This window comes from Synchiropus splendidus, chromosome 2 (genome assembly GCF_027744825.2).
Source record: "Synchiropus splendidus isolate RoL2022-P1 chromosome 2, RoL_Sspl_1.0, whole genome shotgun sequence".
Taxonomy (NCBI): Eukaryota; Metazoa; Chordata; class Actinopteri; order Syngnathiformes; family Callionymidae; genus Synchiropus; species Synchiropus splendidus.
Window position 1 is genome coordinate 21523082 of NC_071335.1, and position 21643 is coordinate 21544724.

Below are 21643 nucleotides of genomic sequence, written 5' to 3' on the forward strand. Positions count from 1 at the left end.
AATAAATAAGGAACATATGTATTGAAATGTAAATTAAAATAAATGTACCGGCAATTTTAGTGTTTATATGACGTATGTTTTAAATGACTTTTTTTTTTCCCAATACTATAGTCTCATGATATATATTTATAGCTATGACAAATGGAATCTTTACCAGGCTGTTAATGCACAATTTGCTGAGAGGATATTCCGTCATGACTTAAAAATAGTTCAAAGTATGTTATTTTTAAATGCCACCACAAAAAAAACAAAAAATAAAAAACACTGCGATGGAAACATTTAATAATAGCCACAACCTGTGTGAAAGCAAATATTTATTTCTGGGTTTATATATCTGTCAATATTTTCATTTGATCAGCTGAAAGTGACAAACAGGTTTCTTCTGATGGATCTATTCAGAATATTTGTTATTTAAAAGGCAACTATTGTCGGAATATTAACTGGTCAATTAAAAAAATTTGACATTTATAGTTAAATTTATATTACAATCGTGTTCACTTCTGCCAAATATTGCTGAAATTTCTTCATCTCCCCGAATATGAATTTTTGACTTCAAGATAAAGAATGTTTACACATTATAATCTGTCACGGATGATGAATCAAATTCACAGCCGCCATCCTCCGTCGATGATTTGCTCGGTCCCAGTCACATAGGCAGACTGTCAGGGAGCAGAAACAGTTTATAAAACCAGGTTAAAGTGAACTTTATTGACTTGACTATTCTGGTCACTGCTGACCAGCTTATATTTGTTCTTAAAATAGTCACACAAGTTATTTTGAAGAAACGCTGACCTCATCAGAAGCCAGGTACACACAGAGGTGCGCCACTTCCTCGGCTGTACACATCCTGCCAGTTTTCTGTCGTGCCATGAAATCCTTGTACGCCTGTAGGTGACAGTTCATTCACCATTACATAGTTTACCATTGCCCTTAGCGCAGTTGGGCATTAGGTGGTTAATCAGACTGCAGGCAACTGTACTTGTTCGGGGTCAGGTTGAGCCTGGATTCTTCCTCTCAGCGATGGAGTGTCAACAGTACCTATGGGGATGTGAAAGTCCAAGGTTTGCTTTATGCAAGTTAGAGAAGTGTAAACAGTATTCATGTCATCTTGCAACATATAGTTCAGGGCAGTGGTCATGTTTCAAACGGATAAACAAGTAGCAAAGTCTGTTAGAGTACTCATAGAACTGGAGTTACATCCAGGTATTTACAACATGACATGAATATTATTAGTGATTGGTAGATGTATCATGAAACAATACAGGGTTGATGAAATAATGTCCTAATTTTCAGAGGTCACTAGATGGCGCTCTAGGTTTAGAAATGATGTGCGGTTTCATTGAATGAGTTGTTCAAGTCCAAACATTTTACAGCAGACAGCGCCATCTGGTGGCCTCTGGAAATCAGGACACTGTTTCATGAAACCTCTTCAACCCTACATGACGTTATACTCGGAATGTGGCACACTAATTTGTAGGCTTTTATTTTTTGAAAAGTCGGAGTACGAGTTCTCATATATATAAAAAAAAAAAAAATTCTCAGAACTTCTCACAACTTACCGGGACACACACAATTACACCGAATCCCCTGCTCAATGAAGTCAGCAGCGATGGATTTGGTGAGCCCGATCACGGCAGCCTTGGAGGTGCTGTAGACGCACCGATTCACAACACCTGTGACGTGGGAAACCCATATGTCACTCACACATCGACTGCAAATGAACATCAGTAAGAGGATTACACAAGACATGTTCATTCTTTAGTTACTTAGCGCCTCCTTCATCTCATAATGTTGTGACTGTAATCATACATATAGTATTAACCTTTGATGCTGGAAGCCACTGACGCCATGTTTATGATGTTTCCCGACTTTCTGGCCAACATCTAGAACGAAAAAAAAGGTACGCAAGCAAGATTATTTCAACGTAAAAATGTTCAGTTAAGCTCAAGGTTAAAAACTGATTGTGTGACGAGAATTTAAGAAATTGCTGAAGTTAAAATTCCCCCTCCAGAACAGTTTGCCTGTAAAGCTGGATTAGCTTTTGGGCAGGTGCCAGCCTCCAAGTCACAGGCTCAGGTTAATACAGCTAATCCCAACGCACAAAGGAAGAGAACAAATAAAAGCATATGCCACTCAAGCGGACAACAGCAGACATTTGCTCAGTTGAAATGAGGGATAAGGGGCGCAAGGGGGTATAGGTCACCTTTGGGAGGAAGGCCTTGCACATGAGGTACATGCTGCGGATATTCACGTCCATGGTGAAGTCCCAGTCTGCTTCTTCGCAGTCCAGGATGGAGCCATGGTGCACAAATCTGCATGGAACATGAGTGATCAATACATGACCATCATGTGTGGAAGAAACACTGAAAAATGAACATGCCCATATTTGTGTAAGCAAATTAATTAATAGCCAAGGGGCGGCTTCATTCACGCTGCGGACTCTGCCTGAGACAAAGTCGTTCGGCTCAGAAGTCCGAAATGTGAACACAAGCGAGTCGGGTTTTAGCCGCGGACTTGATCCCAGCTGGAGAGCTACACCTTGCCTCGGGAAACTCTCCACGGGGGGTGAGCTTCTCACCTCAGGCGACTCGGCGCTAGATGCCGGAAACTATGTGTACAGTGCGACTCCACACAAACATAAATGAAGGGTCTGATCGCTGTCTGGGCGGACAACATTGTTCAAAAACATCTTCACCAACTCCCTGAACACTGAGGTCTGCAGCTGGGAGCTGCGGGAGACTGGTGCTGTGGAGGAGCCCAGCGGACCGGGACTCGCGATGTGTTGCGTCAATGAAAAATGCTGCCCTTTACAGTAACTGTTTTCACTGCTGTGATCTTGCTGCTGTCTGCATGAGGACAGCAAAGAGGAAAGACGCCGATTTTCCCCAAGTAACTGAACGTTTGGATCTGGACTGCACAGACTAAAATTTTCTCGATTACCAGTAATCTCTCACTCCGTTCAGCGCGTTGTGAGAGCGGTGTGGATAAATCAAGGCACTCCGTATTACGCTGCTTGTTCCGCTATTTCCTTGTAAAAAAAAAAAAACATGACAAGACACAAGTGGGGGGCGAATCGAACAGACAGAATCCGCAGAGTGCAACCACCTTAAAGCAGGACCACTGGGAGTGTGAGGCAATATACACTGTGATACACTTGAAGGGCACATGACCAGCAAGGTCCGAGGGTCATTCATTCTAGCCTATCATTGCAGAATTTTCAAGTAATAACTGTCAGATTTAAGTGACAAGAAAAGAAAGAACTCTAGAGATCAAGGCTGCTACATGTCGCACCTGTGCCTCTAATGGCGACCTTGCACTTGAATCAAATAAACATAACCCCAGCCAAAGTTTCAAAAAACACCTGAAAGAAGAAAATTGCTGTAGCCCCCAGTGCTTCGGCAGCAGGACCTCCCAAACACAGAGCAACTGCACCCGAGTTGCCGGGGCATCTCTGTACAACAACTCCTGAACGATCGGTGCCACCAATATAAATAATCATAGTTTTGGAAAGCAGAAAGCGACAGCTTTCCAATGATTCATGGAATGAATGACAGAAAAAAATTGACTCAACACACGCAGCTGTGGCGACTAACACACTGAGAGGGAGCGGAAAAAAAGTTTTGTGTGTAAGTTTTTGAGTGTATTGAGTTAGAAAGTGACTTTATTTACATTAAAAGACAAATTTGGGAGTGCTGTTTCATACCCTATACACACCTGTACTTGTAGCAAATGTCAGGAAAAACTGAATAATAGAGTGAATAAGTGTATAAATATAAATATCTATAGCAGTCCAGAGTTCACATTCATCATCTCAGCTGGCTTATGGATGTTATTTTCTAGTTCTTACCATATTATTAATAGTCATAAAAGAGATGCCACAGAAACATTGCAAGAGCTGGAGGTCATGTTATATACAAATTATGGGACTAATAGTCATTGCAATTTAATTTAATTTCATTTGTGTATGACACTAATATATAGTGTGTATGAGAACTAAAATATATGAATTATTAAAACGCATGTTTACACCCTGGTCTTGTTATCATAACTGTATCATTCAGACATTGCACTTTATAATACACTATATTATTTTCCAGAAGGACTTGGTTTTAAACAACCTCAGAAAGTGGACATGTCAAACAAAAAAGACTTGAAGAAAGTGGCAATCGTTGAATAATGTTTTGTGAACTAGCTATACAAATGCTTTGTTTGTCACTAACCACTTATTTGGGAGCTGTTGCCCCATCACAGCTGTGCTTGCTCTCCAACCAGCCCACTTTCCAGTCAGCCATTGTGATTTTTGCTCTGAAGTGGCTAATCACACATCTGCATTTCTCATCACACATTCAGCAGGAATCAAAAAAAAAAAAAAAGGGAGCTAATAAGACGACAGACTTGGTGGAGCGTTGCAAACGCAGCGGTAGTTCAAAAGCAGTTTCAATCAACAGCTCGAGCTGGGGACCAATCAGTCACAAGTGTCAGAGCTAGAAAGGTTGTGTGCTTTGCCATGATTGCTGAGGCGGTGTATGGAGCCAAATATAGCAGTGCTGCGTGTCCATCACGTCTCTTTACCATTCAGCAAATGTACTACAGGCGTAAATGAAAAGCTAAATAACAGCTTGAAATGGCAAAGACATTGTGACCTTGGAATAGACCTTGGAATAGATGATTTTTTGTATTTATTTCAGGCAAATTGAGGCATTTTAAGTGTTTTCTGTTACAAAGTTATTCAGTATTGTAAGTTGATCTATATAACTTTCTTTTTTTATTGAAATTAACAAGGACACAATGTTATGCAGACCACTTATAATATAGACTACTCATAATCAATTTATATACAAATGATACTCTTTATAGAGGCGGTGGCGAGTTTGAGGGCGTGAAACGTTTAATACTTAGTAAAAAAAAGTATTATTATTAAAATAATTGAGAAGCACTGCTCTAAGCATAGTTCAACAGCCGTTGATGTTCCGCCCGGATTTCAAAGATGTCGTTCATTTAAGCTTCTGTTTAAGAAGCTCGAGAGAGGTCAAGCTGAGGTTAAACCCTTCAATGTTGGCGGCAACTTGGAAATCATATGCCTGTTTAAATCAGTTTTCTGGCATTTGTTGAGAGGACAGATACATCAAAACATGCAGTTTCACATCAATTTTAATGAGGTGACGGAAGAAAAAGGGGAAAAGATAGTAGCAACCCAATGATTGACGAGGCACAGACGCACAATTCTGGACTTCAAAATTGCTTTACTGAGTAAGACAGTGCGAGGCCTGAGCTTCAAGTGACCTCTCAGACAAGTCCAATTTGTTTCAATCGAATTCTACTTTATTTGATTTCCCTTTTGAAATATTCCACTGAGAGATTCTCATGATCTAATGATGGCTGGACAGAGTTACCCTGAGCATGTGGTGACTACAGAAATCTTCAGAATGTCTCTATTCAACAGTAATAAAGACCTATGGCTCTGGTTGCCTGGGAAAGACCACACATCGAATAAATAACAACTCACATCACAGCAAGGACATTATGAAGCAAATCACAAACGCTAGTCAACATTTAACACTCCAGCCGTCACCGTATACCAGTGACCAGAGATGAGGTATCATGAAACAGTATTTCAATGGTTGAAGAAACAGTGTCTGAATTTTCTGAGGTTGAGAAATGATTTGAGGTTTCATTGAATGAGCTGTTCAAGTCCAGACGCTTTACAGCAGACAGCGCCATCTGGTGGCCTCTGAAAATCAGGACACTGTTTCATGAAACCCTTTCAATACTGTGTCATGAAACCTCATATACCCATCACTACAGTTTTCATACTGGTCAGTCTACTTCACAGTTCTTACATGAATAACAGTCAAAAGAAAGACAGGGAAGCCAACAATGTTTGTAAACGCAATGTAGCAAGACCTGCTTAAACCTCATGTCAAGGAAAGAACTGCACAGTCCAAAGCAGCCACTGAATTTAGTATTTGAGGCAAACCTTTATCTTCAAACCCAGATCAAAGAAGAACTAGGGGTGAAATTAGTTTGAGAGTAGTTAGTGACGGGGAGTTGAGGTATCACAAAATAGTTTTGCAAAGTTGATGATAGAGTCCTGTTCTCAGTTTCAGAGGCCACTAGATGGTGCTCTTGGTTTAGAAATGATGTGAAGTTTCGTTGAGTGAGTTGGTCAAGTCCAAACATTATACAGCAGACAGCGCCATCTGGTGGTCTCTGAAAATCAGGACACTGTTTCATGAAACCTCATAGACCCATCACTTATCGTAGTTATTTAGTCCAGCTCCAGCTACGTTTTCTTCTTCTGAAACAATTTAGCCCATAAATCCTAGTGACAGAAGGAGCTCTTAATCTTTGCTAATGCACATAAACAGCCTTGTTTATTTATGGGAAGAAAGTAATACGTGAAACCCATGTTTCTTTAAGTATCACTCATATATTACTTCCAGAAGTGTATGATGGAACTCAGTAGACTCCCTACATAAATCAAATCAACAAACACGTACCAAGATTCAAATCACAATGGGGCACAAGCATATTGTACCAAAAACTACAAGCTTTCTAAATTCTCAACGCTGCTCAACACACAGCAGCGGCGTTCATGTATGAAAAAGATGATTTTCGGATCCTTCATGGATCAGTGCGGAAGTAAGCATGAACTTTAACATGGTGTGACAAGCATGGGCTGATGAAGTGGTGTCCTCTCCTTCAGAGCTCACTATAGGGGGCGCTCTCGGTTTACACACGATGGGAAATTCAGGAACTAATAATCCAGAGCCCAGTTTTATCACGTTGCTTCAGCATGGCTCCAGCCCTCACGCCACGTGCATCTCTGAGCCTCAACAAACCGTTAATACCATCACAGCAGATCAGGATCAGGTGGTGGGTGTTTAAGAATAGCTAGAGTATCGTGCTCCGCCAAGGATGACATGCGGATATCAGTCCGTACCAATACAACAGAAAAACCCATGAATGGATTTTAATGAAATTATTCAGGGAATGCGGATAACAGGACAAGTAACTGATGAGTAGACGGTGGATCCACGAATCAGTTGAAGGACTCTTCAGTCTATTGAGAGACAGCTGTTCATTCTAGTCTTTCACTGTGTGTTCAAGTTCTGGCTCCTTGCTTATGAATTTTTAATATCTCAAAGGATGAAAAAAAAACAGCTGTATCGATGAAAACATATAGGTGGGTAGAAAAACAAGGTAAGTATTGACATATCGAGAGTCAATGCAGATGTTTTGAGTGTTGGTTACCCAGCTACGTTGAACAGCACGTCCACGCGATCGTGCTCCTGGGCCAGAGCCTCCACTTGGTCCTTCTTTGTCACATCCACAACCTTGATCTTGATCCCTGTTGACAGTTCAGAGCATGAAAAAGAATTAATGAATGTAGAATGTTTTATTTTCCCACAGAAATGTGTGTATATCTTATCATTTACATTCTTTATTCATTGTTATTTATGTTTAAGCCCAATTAAGGTCATCATACTTAAATCAGAATTTTAAAATTATCATTATTTGTACCTTCAGAACAATCAGTGTGGATACTTGTAATAACCAGCAGAGAGAGCTATTGCACTCTAAAACCACAACCCACCTTGTATGCCGTCCAACTCCTTCAGCTTCTCTCCATTAATGTCCGTTGCAGTGACTTGAGCGCCCTCCTTCGCGAAAGCCTGAGGAGTCATTCGCAGACGTCAACATATATACATCGAAAGAGAGGTATTCGAAGTTAGACCGTCTTAAAGCTGGTTAAATACTTATATATATATATATATATATATATATATATATATATATAAACAATTCTGGTAGTGTGTTGAAGGATGGAACCAGATTTAAAAAAGTATTTAACCAGCTTTAAATACTTTTTCAAGCTGGTTAAATACCAGCTTTAAAGAGTATATATATATATATATATATATATATATATATATATATATATATATATAAACAATTCTGGTAGTGTGTTGAAGGATGGAACCAGATTTAAAAAAGTATTTAACCAGCTTTAAGACGAAGACGAAGAATAATAATTTTGAGCTGTTATTTGTGTCTCAGTTACCCTTCAATATTCTTATATACCCATCACAATATTCTACAGAAACACAACCCTATTTTAACAAGTATTTAACCAGCTTTAAGACGGTCTAACTTTGAATAACTTTTGCATAATTGGAGTACAAAAAGGCAATAATGTGCTTGAGTAACTACTTTTGGTGAACAACAAGTTATTATCTTTACAGATTGCATTAGAGAAGTCCATTACAATGGCGGCGGCACGTCCAATCCCCTGCGCTGCAGCTGACAACACAATCACTTTTCCATCAAGGCGGCCCATGGTGCTGCGCTGGCTGGTGCTGGTGCGAAGCAAACACACAGAAAAAAAAGACACATTTGTTTTGATGATAATGTCTCCATAGCAAAAAGACGGAATAAAGGAGCAAGCCCTGTGGTGAAGGCATTAGTCATTTACCAGTGTGATGACAAACATCTCGGCCATGAGACGCCTGACCAAATTGCTTCCCCCTCCCTCACAGTTCGCAACTGCTGCAGTGGTTGATTAAACAGCAGAGAGGAAGCGTTTCGATAAATCCACAGGCAGCCGCCAGTGAAAATCTACCATCTGAATTTAACTGCAGAGCTGTGGTTATTAATTGTTTTCCAAGTGGAGTCAACAGCCGTAAACAAGTGTCCTAACTAAACACTCTGGAAAAAGCGATCAGCTAAACACCTGCAAGGATGGGTTGGTGGGAGTCTCTGCTGTAATAGCTCATACACAGTATGTAATAACTGTCGGAAATTAAATTTTGAAGAGTGCAGTTTCTACTTCCGGTTTAAAAACAATTTGATGTATGAATGGAATATGAAATGACGTCATCTAATTGATTATTCTTTTCGATAAGAAGGGTATTATTTCTATTAATGTCATTGCAGTTGTCTGCTTTCCAGTTCCCTTCATTTGTGTTGATGCGTTGCGGTTGTTGTGTGCTCCCCCCTCTCCATTTCCCTCGTCTTGTCACGGACAAAACCTCACCTCTGGGAGCAATACTGTCAAACTCCTGTCGACACGACCATCATCACTCTCATTCAAGATGGTGATGTGTTTGCGTGCAGACTTGAAGGGTGACTGGCTGGCTTCTCTGGTGCTGCCAGACCCACCTGGAGCTTGACACACTCAAGACGGTTCAGTACAGATCCCAGGGCTGCATCCTCTGGCAGGACCTGCCGCACACCCTCGGCACACATCCCCTACTGCAACGATACAAACTGCCCCAGGCAATGCTGGTGCTGCTGCTTCTCTCCTCCATCACAGTGTGGATGAGCTCAGCCACAAAGAGCAGAGTGCTGAAAAGGATGGTTGGCTCCAGCTTGACATCCATCCAGCACTCGGACAGGGTCAGGAAGAGGGCAAGCAACATCATTGCAGAACCCTCTCACAGCCTCTTCTTCTGGCTTCTCTCCAGTTTTCCATTACAAGGACAAGTGAAACTGAGTCACAGTCCTCCCGCGAAAAATAGAGGACTCCGATTATGTTTAGGGTTGAGGTTTAAATTCATAATAATTAATCCAGCACATATCAAATGTTCACACCAAAATTATTCAACAGTATCTGTTTGTTTATGTCATTGATCAATCCATTTTATATTCTTTTGAATTTCATTTATTATTTATGTATTATTATTGTACTGTATGTTATCAATATTATTGCTGCTACTACTACTACTACGAATAATAATAACAAAAACAACAATAATTTTGAGTTGTTACTTGTGTCTCAGTTACCCTTCAATATTCTTGTTTTGAATGGTGCAGCTTTATTGACACAAATAAAACGTTACTCCCTACTTTTCAATGCAACGTTATGAATGAAAATTTCCAACTAACCTGTTCGTAAAACATTTGCTTTTGAATGAATATTCACTGACTGTAGAGGGTAAAGTACGTTTCCGAGCTCGACTGCCTTTTTACATAACCTTTCTCGACATACAGAAGCACAACCCCAACAACACTTCAGTCTTTCTGAAGTATATTCACCTGTAGCGAAACCAAAAAGGCGCTAGCTACTGTGACTATAAGGTGAATGTCGGCGTTGCAGTTGGTAGAGTAAACTTACCTCGTGCAGAATTCCAAGACACTGCACGTCAAATTGCATAAGCACACGTGACGCTTTTCCTCCAAAACTATTGGATGCTGACCAGTCGTCCGGAAGCGAGTTGTAAACAAAGAGCAAATAGCAAGTGAGATGTTTCACAGCACATCTGCTCGATAAAAATCAAACGTTCTTTATTTTTTTTGCGTTTTTCATTGTTTGGTAAGTCTCTACAAGTAAAATGGACTAAGGTTGATACAGAAGAACTCTTAACTTATGAACTTATTTTCATAATTTATTCGAACTGAATATAGATATTTACTTTTAGCTATTTCTTGGGAGATTTATATCTTGACTAGGTCTCCCAATGTTTTCCATTCAAGCAGAATTACATTAAGTTGGCGTTAAGAAGGGAAAAGTCAGGCCCGTTTATGGTCTCATTTCATACAACCTACAGCCCCTGTCATAAAATGAGAAAACTATAAAACTAAAAGCCAACAGTACACACAGTCAAGCCTGTCTGCTTTGCAATCCAATGGCTTGTGTTACAGTTGAGTCTCATCTTGTATCTATTTTTGTTTGACGTCTGGATTCCAAAAATATTACGCTGATCTACTCTAATCTGAGTAGGCAATGGTATATTCATTCCGCTCGTTATTTGAATTAATATTGCATTTATTTATTTAACCTTAGTCATCCACTTCCATAATCCACAGGAAACAATACCTCACACATTTGTCAGAAAGTCAAATATTCATGAACAATTTCACTCTCATCACATCCTTGACCAGCGGAGCAGCTGTTCCCGCGGTGATGACGACTCCTCATTATGCCGGTCAGCACAGATAAGTGCTCTTTAGATCCTCGTAGGCGCACTTCAATCACAGAACAATATCACGCCGAGATTGAGCGTCTGACGGTTGCACATATTCTGTTTGTTAAACCAATTGTCTTGTTTTGTTTTCCTTCCATAAAATGACTGGCTGCCATCATTTTGTCTTTTACAGGTAAATGTTTAAAGTGAGTGCGACATTTCTGAACAGCTCAATATTTCATAGATGAATGAGAAGACAATTTAAAGTTTAGTTCTAGTGTCAATAGATGTGGTAGACGCGCAATTCATTTTTTTGTTAAGAAGACTGCATCAGTTTCAGGAGTTTCTGTGCTGTGTTAATGCCAAGAGCGGGAAAAAGCCAATAGTGCTGTACAAAAATGATGGGATTGGAATTCACTTTGCTCTCTTGTCCTTTGATCAGAACCAAAGCAATGTCCTCTCCAATCTCTTGCTCCAGTGTTCACCAGGTTCAACTCATATTACGTTCCTAGATAATACATAATACGTAGATAGATAGATAGATAGATAGATAGATAGATAGATGGACGGATGGATGGATGGATAGATAGATAGATAGATAGATAGATAGATAGATAGATAGATAGATCGATCTATGGATGATGGATAGATAGATAGACAGATAGATAGATAGATAGATAGATCGATCGATCGATCTATGGATGGATGGATAGATAGATAGACAGATAGATAGATAGATAGAGAGGTAGATAGATAGATAGATAGATAGACGGACGGACGGACGGACGGACGGACGGACGGACGGACGGACGGACGGACAGACAGACAGACAGACAGACAGACAGACAGACAGACAGACAGACAGACAGACAGACAGACAGACAGATAGATAGATAGATAGATAGATAGATAGATAGATAGATAGAGGGGCTTCCTGGTTGCCTGTACACATCGTTGAAATACAGTCCCATGTGCATTTCAAATCTATGGCCGTACAAGTTTAAAAATATTTGAGGTTCAATGAAAATAGTTGTCCAACACCCGAGATAAAGGAGCAGCGCCACCTGGGGGGCTCTGACTCTTGCTTCGTGAACCACAATCCTCCCACCAACAACTGGCGCAGACACACTCAAAGAGTAAGCTCATGGAGACCTTTGATCTCACCACCCTGTTTTTGCAGAGTCAACACAGAATTACCTTCTTCAAAACGGAAGCTTGAGTCTGGTTATGTCAAAGTTTCTCTCAAAAAAAGAGGTGAGGCTGCAGCTCGTCTGGATGAATACTAACGTTCAGGGTATCCAGCGCCTGAATGAGCTCTAAAACAAACATTCATTTTCTCTCTGTTTTATGAACAAATAAATATGGTGATCCTGTGGCATACTCTGGTTCCCACTTTGCAGGCTCAGCACTTTGAAAATTGGGCTCATTGGAATTTGTAAAATGAAAAAAAAAATGGAATTATGGGCTGCATTATTCTGGTGGATGTCGGTGTTTCATAGTTTTCGATGGATGGGGCATGACAGTCAGAACATGCAGCAAGGTTTGCAGTAGGTGTTTAGTGGCTTCACTGCATTCTGAATTTCAGAAACCCGTGGCATCTATAATCTAAAACACAACACTAAACCTGATCCCGTTTGAATTAAAAATCAAAGCAGTATGCGCCAGACGAGGGAAGAGAATGAACAAAAGAATGAATGCTGTGAGTTGAACTCATTGTGGCAAGAATGCCATTTTAAAAAGAGGAACATATTCACCCTCAGTATCAACAGCTGACCTGTCACCTGTATGGCATGCTAGAGCAGCGGAGAGTAGAATCTGCATTGAAATTGTTCAGTCAAAGGAAATCATCGGTGGAGTATCTCTCTTTCTGCTGTCGGGGAACAGGAGGAGAGGAAGTGATGTTCAGAAAGTTAGAGCGATTACAAAGTTAGAGATGTGACCCAATTAGTGTGTTCAATGAGGTGCAAGAGTTTAAAATTGAAAGCTGCCGCAGTTTTCCTCAGACGTCTGATAAACTGTCCTCATCACCCTGGAACAGATGGTCCCTTGTTTGAATGCCAGTCAGCTGTCCGGCTGACCAGGGTGGACTGGGATCGTGGATGGAAGGATGGATAGATAGATAGATAGATAGATAGATAGATAGATAGATAGATAGATAGATAGATAGACAGACAGACAGACAGACAGACAGATAGATAGATAGACAGACAGACAGACAGACAGTCAGACAGACAGACAGACAGACAGACAGACAGATAGATAGATAGATAGATAGATAGACAGACAGACAGACAGATAGATAGATAGACAGACAGACAGACAGACAGACAGACAGATAGATGGTATAGATAGATAGATGGTAGGTAGGTAAGTAGATAGATAGAGAGACAGACAGACAGACAGACAGACAGATAGGTAGATAGATGATAGATAGATAGATAGACAGACAGACAGACAGACAGTCAGACAGATAGATGGTATAGATAGATAGATGGTAGGTAGGTACGTAGACAGACAGACAGACAGACAGATAGATAGATAGACAGACAGACAGACAGACAGTCAGACAGACAGACAGACAGACAGACAGACAGACAGATAGATAGATAGATAGATAGATAGACAGACAGACAGACAGATAGATAGATAGACAGACAGACAGACAGACAGACAGACAGATAGATGGTATAGATAGATAGATGGTAGGTAGGTAAGTAGATAGATAGAGAGACAGACAGACAGACAGACAGACAGATAGGTAGATAGATGATAGATAGATAGATAGACAGACAGACAGACAGACAGTCAGACAGATAGATGGTATAGATAGATAGATGGTAGGTAGGTACGTAGACAGACAGACAGACAGACAGACAGATAGATAGATAGACAGACAGACAGACAGACAGACAGACAGATAGATAGATAGATAGATAGACAGACAGACAGACAGACAGTCAGACAGACAGACAGACAGACAGACAGACAGACAGATAGATAGACAGACAGACAGACAGACAGACAGACAGTCAGACAGTCAGACAGACAGACAGACAGACAGATAGATAGATAGATAGACAGACAGACAGACAGTCAGACAGACAGACAGACAGACAGACAGACAGGCAGACAGACAGACAGACAGAGACATGGATTATGCTAGATATATATATATATATATATATATATATATATATATATGAATAGATAGATAGATGTATGTTCACTTATTGTAAACAGCTCAGTGTGCATCATGACTTGTCCATCACGTCATTGGGTCCCAATAGATGTGACTACAATCAAGCTGTCAAGGGCGTCCGCCTAATAACTGCTTGATACCAGTGAAGTGCCTTTCAGCCGCGCACTGAACAGCTCTTACATGCACATTATAGAGACTTCGGTCCAGGGTTTTAAAAATACACTTGTCTGCCCGATGTTTCTTTCTTTGACGGCAACAAGCAGCACAGAGCAATTCCTCTTCATGAAGTAGCACTTCAGGGAGAATTTTGACAAAGACAAAGTTGTGTTCATAATAAAAAGTGTCTTCTTCCTCCAGTGCGGCAGCCAACTGAAAGAAAGAAAGAAAAAGCCTGTTTATGCAAACACAAGAGCTCAAGTTTTCTCCCTCGCGATTGAAGACTATCTCTCCAGCGCAAGTGACATTTATTAACAAGGGCTCTGTAAGGAAGCGCGGGTCATTTGTTTCGTTCAAACCAGGAGCTAAAGATGATAGAATCCCCACACAGTGCTGGACTCAAACAACTCTCCCTGAAAGGATTTGTCCAGATTAATATTCAATAGTCCCACTGTTTGGTTCGAATAAGCAGTGAATTAGCATGCTGGTCATTTATGAACACGCGTGACTGGTGAGTCAGACTGTCATCCCATTAGTGTATGAGCCAAATTATTACAAACATAATCATTTAGATTCAGAAGGATACGCTCGGATAACTTTGAATTACAGCTGCGTGGTGGTGTAGCTTCCTGCGAGGCAACCCTCTGTGGATTTATATGCTGGATCCATGCTCGCACTCCCACTACCTGAAAACATGTCGATAGTGAAGGCTGGATGAGGTTTCATGAAACAGTGTCCTGATTCTCAGAGGCCTCCAGATGGCGCAGTCTGCTCTAAAATGTTTGGACTTGAAGAACTAATTCTATGAAACCTCACATCATTTACAAACCAAGTATCGGTAACTATTTATTTTTCTTTGGGTCTATCGCCAAGCAACCAGGCTCAATGTGACTGAGTGCCAAATCTGATGAGGATTTGTAATGGACAGTATCTCTGCATCATGGAAGCAGATCAGATAGAAGGACTGGAGGCAGCCAGAGGAGCAGTGAGGAAGAGAGAGAGACCAAGAGACAGCTATGATAAACAAGGTATGACTATCATGGTTGCAGTATTCTAAACTCTATTTTGGATAAAAACAACTCCAACAGTGTCCTCAAACACTTGACCTTTGACCTCTCTGGCTTATCCCCCGTGAAAGTGATTCTTCAGCTCTTAACTCCGGAACACAAAGCTTTTTCCTTCCATGCACAAGAAGAAAATCTTCCCAAAAAAAAAAGAAAGAGTCCACTTTAAACATGAGATGCTCATTATTCCTGAGACAGGCTTCGGCTGCCTCAGTCACAAAGCTATCTGATTTATTGACTGCTGGATCACGGTCACTGGGCAGACGTATATCTTGTTCCTTTTACTTGTGTTTTCCAAGAGAAGTTCCTTTGTAGTGCAGGTGAAAGTAAAGGGAACAATAGAGCAGGAAATCATGAAGACAAGCATCTTCATTCAGTGTAATCTCTATGTTTGTCCTTTTAACAGATGGTTATTGAAAGCATCTGTGGAGGGGAAACAATACAACACATAGTGATCAAACATACTCCCATTATTATTAACTCATATCCAAAGCTAACCTGCAAATACATGGCATTTAAAAAAAGAAATCCATAGTGTTGCTCTCTTGAGAAGCTTTTTGAGGCATTTGAATATAGTCCCAACAGCAGCATTAAAAAACACATTTTGCATGGCCTTTTCTTAACTTCCAGGAATCTTGCTTGGTGCTCAGATTACACTGGTTCAGCCTCATCTTGTTGCATGTGAGGACAAAAAGTCAGGACGAGACACTTCGAAAAGGAGTCAGCTGAGGTGGGTCCCCCCCAGACGCCTCCCCCGGAGAGGTCTTCCAGGCATGTCCCACTGGGAGGAGACCCCGGGAAAACCTAGTTCACGCTGGATGGACTACGTTTCTGGGCTGACCTGCTAAAGCCTCGGGTCCCCAGAGAGCAGCAGGAAGAGTGTGGGTATGGATGGACTTTTGTGACATGCTGGCCACCCATGATCCAGCTCACAGTTAGATTCATTTCCAATTGTTCCTAAGTGGAGGCTAAACTCAAAGGACGACTGAGCATTTTCCGCCTCGACTTTGGAACAGTCTGCCTGAGGAGATAAGACTGGCTGAGTCTGTGCCGCCTTTCATGTCTCTTCCACAAACACGTTTTACAGATTGGCTTTTGTGTGATGTTGACTGGATTTGTTAATGGGAATTTTAGTTTATTTGTTATTTTACTGTCATAAAGCATTTTATTCTCTTTTGTTTTTCTATGTATTAGCCTTGTTTTTATCTGTGTTTTGTGCTATTTTACGACGACCATGTCATGTCTAGTTTCTTCATGGTTAATGCAGCTTTTATGAGATACTCACCAGTCACTTTTTTGCAAGTCAAGACTCAAGACTTTTGTTCACGAGTCAAAGTCAAGTCTCAAGTCCTGTAATCCAAATTAACTTTGCTGTGATTTACAGCCAATATCCAGATGAGACCACTATTATATCAGAGGAAATCAAAGCATGAGCTATGACATCATCATCAGGCGCCACATTCATTTTATTTTTTTAAACACTTCAATGACATGAACGTTTTCACAGATGTCATTTTAGCATGTAATGTGTGCATGTTGCAAACAGTTTTTGAAGTGAAGAGGTGCCCGGTGCGTGTCCAGCTCTGAATGTGCGCTTCTGTGCAGTTTGGCTGTGACAAAGTCATAAACCAAGTCACGCTCTGTCCCAGACTGGCCTCATCCCTGTCCCAGCTCCAGCCCACAACAGGACATCAAACCCTGGAGTGAGCGCTCCAGCACCTCCCCTGTGACACTCTACCACGGTCCAGTGTGGAGACAGGAAAGGTTTTACACCTCAATATGAAGAAAAAACAGTCAGTAAATGGAGCTAACGGGACACGTCTGCATACAGAGGCTGCGTTATACACAATAACAAAGTGCGTTGTGGGTCAGCTGATCCGTCCGCGCACGTTATGTTTTTTTCCGGCTTTTTTCAGGGGCGTTTCAGTTCTGGATTTTCTTTCAAAATCCGAAGCAAAAAAATCTCGAAATTTTTGTTCGAACTCCGATTTGTTCGAAGTCCAAGACGTTGGAAAACCGATGTACCGCTGTAATTTTTTCCTGAGTAAGTTCCTTCTATACTTGACTCTGGAGCCCGAGATCAGCAGAAACTGGAGTCCAATTGATGTACTGCCAGTGAAAGTCACCTCACTTCTCTCAGGTGTGAAATAATAAAACCTGCCTCTGTACTTTAACCAGAGCGATCCCTCTTTCACGGAGTCCTTCTTTTTAAACTTTGCTCAGTTTATTATTTGCTGCTGTCATGTGGATGTAAAAGCCAACAATTTGTCTGTACTGCAGTGAAAAGCAAAAGCTGCCAATCTTAAGTCCCAAACTGAGAAAATTCTGTGTGAAGTAAAAAAAAACAAAGTTACAGAGATTCCTCTGTTAGGTCAGCAAAGCTGAAAGTTTCCAGCTTATTAGACCCAGGTAAAAAAATAATTAAAGGAAGTAACATTTTTTTTTGACACAAAAGTCAATTTGACCAAACTCCAAAACTTTTAATGAGTCAATGTAATGATGTTGATTCATCACTGTCAGGTGTTTAATTGGATGCGCGCTTACTAAGTTGAGCTGCGGTCGATTAGCGGCGTAAGTCAGTGAGATCAGAGGCTCTTATTTGAAGATGCTGGAAGCCCCCTCATTTCGTGTTTTAGCTGAGTGTGTCAAAAGAAATGTGGCGCTCCATCTGTGCAACACACAACACAAAACCTGCCAAAACCGTTGAGCAGACAGTAACCTGCGTATTCTCAAGCCGCAAGGTGGCAACTCATTTTCTTTTTTTTCTATTTGTACAAGAGGTTGTTTAGGAAATGACTCTCCTGTCAAGTTGTCTGACACACAGCAGTTCACCCCGACCATGTAGCAGAAGTGGATTGCTGTTCTACAATTGCCTTATTTAGCTGTGACCACCTCTGCTTGTATGGAGATTGAAAAACGACTTCAGTTCACAAACGCTATTATTTGGACGCACTCAGGTGTAAAACTTTATGCCTGATTTTTTTTCATTCCTATCTATCTATCTATCTATCTATCTATCTATCTATCTATCTATCTATCTATCTATCTATCTATCTATCTATCTATCTATCTATCTATCTATCTATCTATCTATCTGTCTGTCTGTCTGTCTGTCTGTCTGTCTATCTACTTACCTACCTACCATCTATCTATCTATACCATCTATCTGTCTGTCTGTCCATCCATCTATCTATCTACCTATCTATCTATCTATCTATCTATCTATCTATCTATCTATCTATCTGTCTGTCTGTCTGTCTGTCTGTCTGTCTGTCTGTCCGTCCATCCATCTATCTATCTATCTATCTATCTATCTATCTATCTATCTATCTATCTATCTATCTATCTATGTATCTATCTATCTATCTATCTATCTATCTATCTATCTATCTATCTATCTACCTATTTATCTACCTATGTGTCATCCACCCACCCATCTATCTATCTATCTATCTATCTATCTATCTATCTATCTATCTATCTATCTATCTATCTATCTATCTATCTATCTATCTATCTATCTATCTATCTATCTATCTGTCTGTCTGTCTGTCTATCTATCTATCTATCTATCTATCTATCTAAAAACTTCCGTTGAAATATAGATGTTAAGTTCTGTATCTCTCAAAACACACACTCCTTAAAGTTCTATTTTGTCTCTTCAAAGTTGATCGTACTTTGAAGAGTATGATCAACTTTGACTGCGTCAGACTGTCTGTTCCAGAAAATTCTAATGGAAGCTGGCAAGGTTATGGAGAAATTGCCCCTTGAGTTGGGAGAAGGTCGCGTAATCAATGTTATTTATCATATCCTTTTCCATAAACACCCTCAAAGAATCAATCTCAGATTTCCCCAAAGGCCTCTGGATCATCAGCAGATATTTATTGATGGACTCATTAGAGTCAATAACAGCTGAAAAAAAACAATCCCAGGCAGCTTTTTTTTGTCCCCCGAAGAAGGATTCGATCTGAGATTTGGAAAACAAGCTCGAGTGACGGATGACCTTTTGCAACAGTTGGCTGCTCATTTCAATATTTATAGTCAAAGTAATTAAGAATGTCACCTGAGGAGGCTCAGTTGTGATTTACACAGCTGCTTCATAATTGCTTATTATCAGCTCCAAAAGGTGGATAATAAAATATGCACCTCCATATCAGGTGATATTCGTACTCATTAATGGCACCAAACTAAGATTGCTTTGTTCGCTTTTTTGTCTTCTTCACTTTTTATGTTGAATGTATATATATATATATATATATATATATATATATATATATATATATATATATATACATATACTACAAATAAATAAAAATACTATTTTTTTTTGCGCTATCGAGACTCAGACACACGTTTAGCGTGAATCATCCAGCCGCGAGTTGAGTTGTCGGCTCCATTTCATCATCATTACATGTTAACACAACTACGCAACAAGCTTCAGTGACACTTCAGTTACACTCCTTATGTACTCGTAAGTGTACAGACAGTCCACTATACATAAATCTTCATTAGTTTTTCTTATTCTTCTGAAAAGGACAAATATTTTAAACATAACAGCTCATTTTTTCCCTCATCTTAATTCTCAAAATGGTCGGTGTTTCATCCGACTCTCTATATTTATACATCTATCCTCGGCTGAGTCCTCTTACTGTCCCCGGACTCACTTTATATTCACACTCTCAAAGTTCCTAATGAAGTGGACGTGTGCGCGATAATAAAAAAAAAAAAGCCTCCTCCATTTCCATGTTTAATTTTGATGAGAAGTTGATTGGTTATCAGCTTCGTTTACAGGTTTTAAACCTCGCAGAACAAACACTGGTCTCTCAAGTCTGGAGTAGAACGATCTCAGGGGACCACTTCCTGCCCTTGTTAGAGATGGTGACTGACAGGTACGAGTTAGGAGGAGAAGCTGAAGAGGTGAAGGCATGGAGGGAATGAAAATCAGTACAAGGAGTGAGAGGGATGAAAGAGGAGGGGGGAGAGAGGAGGGGAAGTGAAGACAAGAGTGCAGGCAAGGTGGAATGGGTGGGATGCTCTCTCTCCGAAGAGAAGCAGCTCCAGTCAATGAGAAGCTCAGGTCAGACACTGGGACATGAAGGCGAGACGTAGAGTTGGTCGTGAATCAGAGGTGAGTAGATCAGAGGGACGGCTGGGGATATTTAGTGACACAGATAGAGATGCTTTGGGCACATGAAGTGGGTGATCCAGACAGGTGGAGGAGGTGGACCTGCTGTGGAAACCCCCGACAATAGCAAGATATCACGACTCCATCACACAACTTCATAAAGGTGCAGCATCCAGTAAGGGAAAGGAACAAGCACAAGCCTGTTTGTAGTCACATGCAGATAGAAAGCACCTGTTTTTATCTCGCGAAACCTCTGAGGGTTTCACAACCCAGGTGTTGGCCTTGGCTTTCCAAAAGGAAGGAGCTACTTCTTATTCTGTGCGGGGAATCGTTCCTTCCAGGCTTGTCAGGTGCAGGCACAGAACAATTACAAGAACAAAACACCGATTTTTTTATTATCATTTACGACACCACACGACTCAACACTCAGTCAACAACTATGAGCTTTGTGACTGAACTGCATTTCACAACTGTTTCATTGAAAGCATGTAAACCTTGTCAAGACAGTGCACAGTGGAATAAAGCTACACGTCATCACCCAGTGCTACTAAGGTGGAAAAAAACACTTTTTTATTTTTTTCACCAAATATATTAAAACGTCGACTTCGCCTCTTAGAGATGCCAAACATTAATATTCAGCTCTGTCAATGTGTCCTTGCATCAATGGGCAAGATGATGAAGCAACTGATGAGAAATGCTCAAGTCAATATTCCATTACAATGACCACGAACAAAAGACACTGTTACGTCGCAGAGAGAGGCACATATTAACTTCACATTCATTGGCCACAAATGCTTTAGCTATATTTGCTATATTAGCACGTAAAGGATACTGGAACAATATGTGGCACCTGAGAAACAGAACATAGATCCAGTGCACAGAGACATGCACAGGCCGGCGAGTAGGACACACGTGTACAGTGTTGCTTCAAGTGAATAAATAACATGGACGTGATGTGGAACACACACGTTTCTTTTTCATGCAGCTGATGTTGATATTGAAAAACCAGCAAAAAAAAAAAAAAAAGTAGGAACTCATGAGGAGCAATATGGAACAACATAATAATAACAGAATGTTTTCTGAAAAATACATCATAATAAAAATCAAAAATATCAATTTTTGATATTTTGTTTTCCACGCAAAATCAGCCTCATGAAAAATTTCTTTTTTTGTTTGTTTGATGGAATCTGTG

At 40.5% G+C, this 21643-nt stretch overlaps 1 protein-coding gene across 4 annotated transcripts; it reads right to left on the bottom strand.

Moving 5' to 3' along the window:
• Positions 1 to 301: 301 nt before the first annotated feature.
• bdh2 (3-hydroxybutyrate dehydrogenase, type 2) lies at positions 302 to 10149 on the bottom strand. 4 transcript variants are annotated; one of them, XM_053856816.1, is made up of 10 exons: positions 10118 to 10149; positions 8270 to 8360; positions 7598 to 7676; positions 7255 to 7351; positions 2204 to 2312; positions 1823 to 1883; positions 1560 to 1673; positions 980 to 1038; positions 793 to 885; positions 302 to 659 (listed from the first exon to the last, which is right to left on the bottom strand). In XM_053856816.1, the coding sequence occupies exons 2-10, from the start codon at positions 8339 to 8341 to the stop codon at positions 606 to 608; spliced, it is 738 nt and encodes a 245-aa protein (XP_053712791.1). In that variant the 5' UTR covers positions 8342 to 8360; positions 10118 to 10149; the 3' UTR covers positions 302 to 605. The 4 variants fall into 4 exon arrangements, with proteins under 4 accessions (XP_053712791.1, XP_053712792.1, XP_053712793.1 ...); XM_053856817.1 differs by lacking the exon at positions 10118 to 10149 and adding an exon at positions 10039 to 10093; XM_053856818.1 differs by lacking the exon at positions 10118 to 10149 and adding an exon at positions 9889 to 9982.
• Between the last annotated feature and the right edge of the window lie 11494 nt (positions 10150 to 21643).

What these genes read in the sequence shown, in the direction of transcription:
- bdh2 (XM_053856816.1), bottom strand. Translation starts at nt 8,341, where the DNA reads ATGGGCCGCCTTGATGGAAAAGTGATTGTGTTGTCAGCTGCAGCGCAG. An exon ending in GGAGTTGGACGGCATACAAG is followed by an intron (nt 7,352 to 7,597) that starts GTGGGTTGTGGT and finishes AACTGTCAACAG; the next exon opens with GGATCAAGATCAAGGTTGTG. An exon ending in GCAAGGCCTTCCTCCCAAAG is followed by an intron (nt 1,884 to 2,203) that starts GTGACCTATACC and finishes TTTTCGTTCTAG; the next exon opens with ATGTTGGCCAGAAAGTCGGG.